Source organism: Triticum urartu, chromosome 1 (genome assembly GCF_003073215.2).
Source record: "Triticum urartu cultivar G1812 chromosome 1, Tu2.1, whole genome shotgun sequence".
In the NCBI taxonomy this organism is placed as follows: domain Eukaryota; kingdom Viridiplantae; phylum Streptophyta; class Magnoliopsida; order Poales; family Poaceae; genus Triticum; species Triticum urartu.
The window spans coordinates 86,391,115-86,400,969 of record NC_053022.1 but is presented as its reverse complement, the minus strand read 5'-3'; the positions used below and the strand labels follow the sequence as shown (position 1 = coordinate 86,400,969).

At 49.2% G+C, this 9,855-nt stretch overlaps 1 protein-coding gene and 1 pseudogene across 1 annotated transcript; both read left to right on the top strand.

Moving 5' to 3' along the window:
* Positions 1-3,206: 3,206 nt before the first annotated feature.
* On the top strand, positions 3,207-4,430 carry LOC125549626 (1-aminocyclopropane-1-carboxylate oxidase-like). The gene has a single exon (XM_048712976.1). It carries the CDS (start codon positions 3,320-3,322, stop codon positions 4,244-4,246), a length of 927 nt encoding a protein of 308 aa, XP_048568933.1. The 5' UTR covers positions 3,207-3,319; the 3' UTR covers positions 4,247-4,430.
* Positions 4,431-7,930: 3,500 nt separating this feature from the next.
* Positions 7,931-9,538, top strand: LOC125511152 (annotated as a pseudogene).
* Positions 9,539-9,855: the final 317 nt, after the last annotated feature.

Genomic DNA, 9,855 nt, shown 5'->3' with positions numbered 1-9,855 from the left:
TTGGATGGCACAACACGTCCGGATCACGCGGTCTGGATGGTTACGGACGGTTTGAGGGTCGGCGTTAGAGATGCCCTTATTTTTTCATTGGCCACTTAACAGTTTATCCGTACTAACCCAAAGAAAAGCTCGAAGTAAATAACCTAAGAGGTTAGGACATACTTGATCAGAGTGCATCTTACCACCTTCGTGATATGCTTCACATGCCAGGAAATGAGTTTGGCGGAAATCTTATCAATTAGGAGTTGAAAGTCGAGTCCCTGAAACTGATGCAACGACAGAGGGAGGCCCAGGTAAGTCAGGAGGACGGTTGCACGAGTGGCTGGGAAACCCTGAAGAATCAACGTGAGGACAATATTTTCACACCTAATGGGAATGACGGAACACAATCCCGGTGCCCTCCCCAAAGCTCCAAAGGATTCTTACAAGGTTTTCAATATCCCTCTAAATGGGCACCAAAAGTTTATTGTGTCATTGGCATCAACTGAGGTGCAGAGGCAAGGTCTTCGACCACTTATGCGACTAAGATCATTATTGACAGTTTCCTTGTTCAGTTGTTGTTGAAGAAAATTGGTTGCCAACATGAAGAGAAGAGGTGACAATGGGTAACCCTGCCTCAAGCCCCTCTCATGCCTAATTGTCGGTCCGAGCACTCCGTTGAGCAACACCCTAGAGGACGAAGTGCACAGGAGGGAGGCAATCCAATCCCTAAACCGAGGTGGAAAGCCTCTTCTCTTTTTTTTTGAGGAGAAAGAGTAAAAGTTACATTACTCTTGGGCCAACCAAACAGTCGGCAGCCAGCACTGCTCTCAGGTCATCCGGGACGTTAGCCATCCATTGCGTGTCCCCTTTACTTCTAGCTCGGCCTGCGAGACAGTGCGCCAGCTTGTTTTGCTTTCGATTTGTGTATCTCACCTGAGCTCCTTGGAATTTCTTTAGCTCCTCTTTGATGTCAAGAAGCACCAAAAAGCAAGCAGAGCGGTTACAAGAATCAGGCTGAAGTTCTTTCGTCAGAAAAGAGCAGTCAGTTTCAGCAATAATAGGCCCTCTGTATAGCGCCGCCAAGGTCTGCAGACCACAGAGCAGAGCCCGAGCCTCAGCTTCCTCCACTGAAGAGCAACGATCAATTCCTTTGGACATCGAGAATAAAATAAGTCCTCTGTTCTGGAAAGCCTCTTCTCTGAAGAAGCTACAACAAATATCCCCATCTCACTAAGTCGAAGCCACTCTGATGTTAGGTCTGAATAAAAGTGTCGGGGTTCGAGCACGGTGCAGCATCCATGCCAAGTTCAATTTGTCATGAATGCTTGAGATCACTCATGAATGGGGACGGTCGACACGCCATAATTTTGGCAATTCTCTTGGCCAACATATGAATCAGAGAAATAGGCTATGATGTTCAGTTGCTACCGATGGTACGTCACAGTAAGCGCGAGTGAAATACCATCGGCAACAAATTCTAACCTCTTTGTCCCAAGGAGACCACACAAATCTACATTTGGACTCCGTCGACTCTATTATGAGAGACGAACTCAAGAAGGATCAAAACCCAAAAGACCAACTCGGAGATGAAACACCGACATCTGCCTGAGCGCCGCCCTTGCGTGGGCTAGAACCCCCTAACCTAAAATACTAACCGGAGCTGAGGCAGTGAGATTCCTCTTTCGTCCACTAGCAGACCAAGGGGAGGTGAATCCAACAGCTGGCTAGTGGAGCCTGGAAGGGACGAGGTCTCTACCCTAGCTGTGCCGCTGAGGGGAAGGAAAAGATGTGAAAATGGTTTTCTTATCCACAAACTTGAAGCCATGTGATTCCAATCTTTAGTAGATGTTGTACCTAGTTACATTATATTTGGGTTTCTCAAAAAGAGGTGTATTGTAAGTGGATGCGGCAAACAAAAAAAAGATCCTAGCTTGGCAAATGCCATCATATTTTTTATACTTTTTGGGGATACTATCATTTAACAATATGGGTTGTAAGAATATAAATATATAAGTAATGATAAAATAAGGTATACTGCCATTTTTAAAAGGTACCCCTCTTCAATAAAAATGGTATCCCTGCAACTGGAAAATCCTTCTACGAAAAGAAAAGCGAAAATGCTTGGGATCACCCAATGGATCCATGTTCGCTTCAACCTCCTCCTTTGCCTGCCACCCCCCCCCCCCCCCCCCCCCCCCCCCCCCCCCCCCCCCCCCCCCCCTCTCTATCACACCATCCACTCCTTATCTCTTTTCTTTCCCCTTTTCCTTTATCCATCCAAACTCACGCGAGGAGCAGGCAACAACAGCATGCCGAAGAGGCATTGAGGAAGTTGGGGCCTAGAAATTCCGGCCATGGAATCGCCGCCTCTCAAGCACATCGACCTGACCTAGCCAAAGAAGTCTCCACACGGTGGCGGCGGCACCTTCAATCCTCCATCTCCTTCCCTCGTCTCCTATCCATCTCTCTCCCTTGTCAACAGCAAGCAACCAGCAACGGCAGTAGCAACCAACACGCTATTCCAGTGACGTTGTCGGTGTTGCAACCACAACACAGGGGCAGACTCAGACACGGCCGGAGATGCTTTTTGCAATAAGAGCCCCGTTACAATTGCGACGTCAACGACCACGAGTTGGAGATGCTTTTTGCAAGAAGGTCCTTGTTGCAATGTAAATGTCTTATTGCAACGAGCGAAACAGAAAGACGAAGACATGGGTACGACCCGGCCAATCGTTGGAAAAGATCGGCCCGCCGACGCTCGTAGCATGCCCCAAAGAAAAAAAATGCATCTAAGACATTTTTTCTGCCAGAAGAACAACATATCCTCGGTCAAGCCTCCCGATCAACTTGTTATAACATCCTCTGATTGTTTGTTTTATTTTTCGAATCCCCTCTGATAGTTTAGCATGTTTCTTCAGAGACCAGACCCCGTAGTGGGCTACTTTGCGGTTCTTCATAGAAAGCCATATGGACGGCGACAGGTTTGTTCTTGCTGAGAGAAGTCCTTGACAATGATATGACCAATCAATCTGGCGGTCTGCTCTGTTCATTTGCCGGATCCAATCCAACTGAACATGAGCATCCAACAACATCGCAATCTGGCCAGCTACCTCGCAGAAACTTCTTTGTTTCCGGCACATGCACAGAATTTTCTCTTGCATTTATTTTTTATGCAGAGAATGTCTCGAGGAGCATCCCGAGCCCTATAAAAAGGCCAGTGGCTCTCACTCACTCCATCTCAACCATCACCTGCAGATAACAACCATCTCATCTCATTGTAGCGAGATCAGATCCGAGCCTACCTAGCTACTCACTCACCTTCGTCAAGAACTTCACCATGGTTGTCCCGGTGATCGACTTCTCCAAGCTCGACGGCGCCGAGAGGGCGGAGACCATGGCGCAGATCGCCGACGGCTGCGAGAACTGGGGCTTCTTCCAGCTGGTGAACCACGGCATCCCGCTGGAGCTACTTGACTGCGTCAAGAAGGTGTGCTCCGAGAGCTACCGCCTCCGGGAGGCGGCGTTCCGGTCGTCCGAGCCCGTGCAGACGCTGGAGAGGCTGGTGGAGGCGGAGCGGCGCGGCGAGGCGGTGGCGCCCGTGGACGACATGGACTGGGAGGACATCTTCTACCTCCACGACGACAACCAGTGGCCCTCCGACCCGCCGGCCTTCAAGGAGACCATGCGGGAGTACCGCGCCGAGCTCAAGAAGCTCGCGGAGCGGGTCATGGAGGCCATGGACGAGAACCTCGGCCTGGACAAGGGCCGCATGAAGGCCGCCTTCACCGGCGATGGCCTCCTCGCGCCGTTCTTCGGCACCAAGGTCAGCCACTACCCACCGTGCCCGCGCCCGGACCTCATCACCGGGCTCCGCGCGCACACCGACGCCGGCGGCGTCATCCTGCTGTTCCAGGACGACAAGGTGGGCGGCCTCGAGGTGCTCAAGGACGGCGAGTGGCTGGACGTGCAGCCGCTCCCCGACGCCATCGTCGTCAACACCGGCGACCAGGTGGAGGTGCTCAGCAACGGCCGCTACCGCAGCGCGTGGCACCGCGTCCTGCCCATGCGCAACGGCAACCGCCGCTCCATCGCGTCCTTCTACAACCCGGCGTTCGAGGCGGCCATCTCGCCGGCGGTGGGGGAAGGCGGCGCCGCCGCGTACCCGGACTACGTGTTCGGGGATTACATGGATGTGTACAACAAGCAGAAGTTCGATGCCAAGGAGCCAAGGTTCGAGGCCGTCAAGGCGCCAAAGGCAGCTTAAGATTAATCAAGGAGATTAAAAGAAAAATATTTACCTATTAGCTGGCTTTTGTTTTACAATGAAGAAAAAAAAAGGTAATTTTGGAGTTTATTCAGACGCGTAGCAAATATGATGTGTGGGGATAATTGTGATTGGTTCGGTGTCAAATAATTAGGAAATGAAGTATGGATTTTTCATTGAAAAAGTATCTGATTTTTTTAGGGTTATATTGAAGGTATCTGTTTTTTTTGTTAACACGGTACAGACGCAAGCGCTCATACATACATGCATACACTCACACTCGACGCACACACGCACACCATATCTCTGTGAGCACCTTCGAGACACTGAGCTGACATATCATCTTGAGATTTACGAAGTCACGTAGACGCCTCATCATCGACCGGAATATCTCCTTCCACTGAAAACACATCGCCCGAAACCCTAAAATAAATTTAGGAATAATGCGAGTACCGGGACTTGAATCCTAGTGGGTTGAGATACATCTACTTTCTTTACATTGTTTTGCTTTCTTTACATTGTTTGATTGTGATTTATCCTCTGATCAGTACATCGTTCCACAAGTCAGATCAAGAAAAGTTTCTCTATAAAAGGAAGTCTTGTAGTTCTTGACAGTCGAGAAGATCTCACAAAAGATCTAACAAAAGTTTAAGTCTGTGGACTGTCCCGAATCATGATGCAACTTCACCTTCATACAAGGCTCCTGTACTGTTCCAACGTGAATGACAAACCACATTTTTCGATACAAGGTGTATTATAAATTACATTGTAGCATCAAGGATATACAACTCATCATGAGCATATATGTGGCCTCTGCATGATTAAGAAGCACACAAGCAACATCAATCATGCACGTGAGAAAGAAAAGTTAAACACCGGTCACAACAAAGTCATAGTAGACCGAAACTTAGTTTTGCCCCGGTTTTTCATTAATTAACTACGCAATTCTCATCTTCTTAATTAATCAATGAAGCAAATCTTTTACCACTGTTTTGAAGAAAAAAATTATAAGATCAATGAGGCAAATCTTTTACCACTGTTTTGAAAAAAAATGTAAGAAAAACAAGGCGAAGGCGGAGAGCCGGGAAGGTGGAGGGCCCATATGTACACTATGCCGCCACCCACAATGGGTAAAAACATCCATGATCATCTGCTCCATACCCATACACTTCTCGAATACGCATGAGCGTGTGTATCATTCATTAAAGAAGAAGAGGGGTGGGGAGCCCCAAACCACCGTTACAACAAGTTGCTTATTTACATGTGGATTTTATCTGACCTACCCACCACTCACTTGTGGCAAGCTACTCCTGCACTATCCGATCCACCCTAGCTGGCTCCTCTCCTAAGACCTCCCCATTCAGCAGCCCTGCCTTCACCCAGATAGCTCCCTCTGCTTGTAGCTTTTGCAACACACCTGACAGAGATGGTGTGGAGCCCTCGAACACTATATCATTCATATGCTTCCACGTCGTCCACATTGCCAATAAGCACAATGCTCGTGTGGACTTCCGGTGCTCCATGCTAACATCCTGCCTAGCGCACCATCCGCCCAAAGTATCATCTGGCAGGGGTAGGTATTCCTTCCTGCCAACATGGTGCACCATTGCCATACCTGCCTTGCGAAGACGCGTCCAATGAGTAAGTGTTGTATGGTCTCGTCGTGTTGGTTGCATAAAGGGCAAGTGTCCTGATGTGGCAACCCTCTGCGTGCCAGCCTGTCCGAGGTCCAACATTGGTTCCTGAGAGCAAGCCAGGAAAAGAAGCGGCATCTCAACGGAGCCCTCGACTTCCAAGTAAACGTCGCTGTCGGGGAGAGTTGCCGGCCCATGAATTTGGCCGCATATGCAGATCTCGCTGAGTACCTGCCATTACCCTCCCAGGACCACTGAACCTTGTCCTCCACACCCTCCGTCAACCCAAACTCCGCCAGACTCGTCCAAAGCCGCAAGTATTCCTCCAGCTCCGGTAGCGTGAGGTTGGGGCTAATATCACTAGCCCAAGCACCATTGATGAGCGCATCCGAGACCATCCTCGTCTTCGTGATCTATTTCGGTATTATGTTGTACAGGGCCAGTGCGGTTTCACTTATCCTTGCTCCGTCGACCAACGGTCCTCCCAGAACCTAGTGGTACTACCATCTCCCACCGTCGTACGTATCGCTGCCTGAGCCAAGGCCACCGATTTCGAGGGCACTGAAATGGCGAACTCTGCCCATGATCTCTCCTTGTCTGCCCTTTGGAGCCAAGGCCAGCGAGCCTGCAGTGCTTTGTTGAGCCATCTCAAGTCGGGAATTCCCAGGCCACCATCCCACTTAGGTGTACATACCTCCTCCATACCCATACATACAAGAGAAAACAATGGTTGATGTTTCACTCGTCGTAGAGAAGATCATGAACTGAGCCAGTGCATAGACCCATAGATAACCTGCATAAGAGATGAACTTTTAGAGTTAGAAACCATATCATTTGTTTACGATTACAACGGCTTCTCTTTCCTTCCTCACAAGAAAAGGCTTTCCTCCTCCTCCTGGTGGCACCGCTGCCGATCCACCTCACCTTCGATGGCCTTTGGGCCATGGAGGTGCAAAGGACCTCGCCCCCCCCCTCTCGCCGGCGGGAGGGACCCAGTTCTCATTCTTGTTACGTTCATCGTCTTGATTGTTACTGTGTTGCGGCAGCCATGTCTCTTAGTAGGAATAATGTCTCCCATGTTCTATCCCGTCCTAAGGATTCGGTCGGAGGGCGTGTCGAGGTGTGTCTCTGTCGGATCTCGCAGGATTCGGCAGGTGCTGGTCTTCGACGGATCTGTTTGGATCTGATCTTCATTCATCTTCTTTTGGGTGTTTACAAGTTTGCCTCTTCCAATCTACGGTTTACTTCATCGGCGCTGTTGCTTCTCTGGTGCGCTGGTCCTATGAGACATTAGCACGATGACTAATAGACCATCTACTACAACAAAGTTTGCCTGGCTCCAGTGAGAGAGGGGCGATGACGGCAGCGCGCCTTTGGCTCACTCTAGTGCTTGTAGTCGTCGCTAGGTGGTCCATGGACCTGGTTACAATTTTTATTACCTCTGATGCTCTTTGTACTGCCATAATTGAGAATGATAAGATTGAAAGTTTTTTGAAAAAATAGAAACCAGAAATGCGCATAGAACATAATTTTAAAAATGTTGATTGTGTATAAAATAATGTTAATCATATATTTAAAAAAAGTTAAAAATGTTCCTAATATATACCAGAAATGTGCAAAATTTATGAAAAAGTAGTCATCAAACACAAATATATTAAAAAATGTTAATCATCTTTTTATAAAATGTTAAACGTGTACAAAAAAATGTCCTCATGTATACGAAAAATGAAGAACATATATTAAAAAATTAACATAAAAACATAAATTAAAAAAATGTTGATTGTGTATAAAATCATGTTAATCATATATTTCAAAAAATATTAAACATGTATTTGAACGATGTTCCTGGTATATACCGAAAATGTACAATGTGTATGAAAAAGTAGTCATCAAACTCAAAGTTTGAAAAATGTTAGTTGACTAATCATCCACTGACAACGGGCCCTCAGTTAGTATAGATAATGTTGGCTAAGTGGTGTGTTCGAAAAAAAATCCTCCCTAAATCACACAGATGAGATCTATTTGAAGACTCCAAAATTTGACTGTATAAAATGAGGGTAGCTTTCAAGCTAAACGGTTCTACAAAGTTGAGTTCTTTTCTATGTGATGAAACTAGTGTCTTGTTCGGATTCCACCGTTTTTCGGATGCCAAGGTTACAAAGATCAAAAGTTAGTTCGGGTCCCCGTTAATTCCACTGACTATGAAAAGTGCTCGCGCATATTTACCGAAATAGTGTTCGTGCATTGTGCGTTTATGCCAAGTCGTACTTATCTCGTCAGTAAATAAGGATGCTTGCTGGAGTCGAAAACGTGTTCAAAGGCTCGTCTCCAATACGGAATCGGTTTATTAGCGTCGAACAGCCGGTCTAGCTATAGCAGTTATATAATGATGCGTACGTACTTCCTATGATATGCGACTCTCATACGCATCGAATCAGCAGAAGGAGCAGCACGCCGGCCGGTTCCAAGCAGCAGCGACGTTCCCTGTTTGGTCCTCGATCGCCTGGCAACGTCGATCGGCGGCATGGCGCTACTGAAGCGCAGCTTCACCGCGGCGCTGCTCGACGAGGGCGACGACTCGTCGTACCCGTTGAAGATGCCGGGCAGCCTCGCGCGCACCACCGCGCCGGTGGCCAAGATGATGCGGCTGTGGAACTACAAGCAAGGCTCGGGCCTCGGCGCGCACGGCGAGGGCATCGTCGCCCCTATAAAGGCCATCCGGCATTGCTCCACCGCCGGCATCGGCCACTCCGAAACGACGTACAAGAACGGCCTGCATGGCGCGCCGGCGCCGTCGCCGCCGGCCCAGGACGAATGGCACGAGTCGGCGGCCGTCTCACGAGCCCTGCGCCTCGAACGGGACTGCTGCAAGAGGACCCTCGCGCTGCTGCGCGACGTGAAGCTTCAAGGCGACGACAGCGCGGAGACGGCGGAGGCGCTGGCGGCGGTCGTCAAGTCCGAGCAGGCGCTCCGGGGGAAGAAGCGTGCACTGGGAGCGTGGAGGGCCGCGTTGCCTGCTCCGACCGTCCAGCACACATAGTTTTTAAGGGTCGCCGCTAAATGCCATAGCCCGCACATCGTGGAGCAGGTTCTCACGCCGAGGATCGCCGTGAAAGCGCGAGAGTGGGAGCCGTTGTGGAGCCCGGGCTGCGACCACTGGCTACGCCCGTGGATCCCCTTGATCGGACACTTGCCGGAGAGCCTCTACGGCACCGTGGAGAGCAAGATCAGCGACGGCTGCTACGGCGCCATCTCCCCATGGAAAGACTACCTGGACCCGACGCATTGGGAGATCTTCTCCCGGCGTCACATCTTGCCTAGGCTCACACGGTGGCTGCAACAGCTGAAGATCACACCACCGAAGCAGCGCGACACTAAGTTCCGCGAGGTCATGTCGTGGACGCCTCTCGTGCGCACCGAGGACGTGGTGTCGATCCTGGAGCAGGAGTTTTTCGGCAAATGGGAGAGCGCGCTGCGCCACTGGCTGCAGTCCGCGAGGCCGTCGTCGGGGGAGGCCGCGGCGTGGTGCGCCGGCTGGAAGAACCTCTTCGCCCCGGAGCTGCTCGAGGACGAACGCGTGGTCGCATGGCTGGAGTCTGGCGTTGCCATGGTGGATCGAGAAGCGGAAGACCTCGGCCGTGTTGTTTGTCAAAGTTGATACAACAGCTTGTAAGATTGTAGACTTGTAGTCACTTATGATGAACAATGTAATGGTTGTAGTCAATTATGATTAGCAATGTAACTTGACAGTGTTTCATAATCTGAATTATGCTTACAAGTGCTGCAGTGTTTCACATGCGTTGCCAAGGTTTTTAATTTTGGAAACAAAATAATTTCGGAGCTCACTGAAATATGCGAAATTTCGGAAATTTCGCATATTTTGGAAATTATTTCGGATTTTGATATATCAAATTTCACTTAATTTTAATGAATTTTAACACAATTTAAATTTATTTTGAAATCAGTTCAAATTTG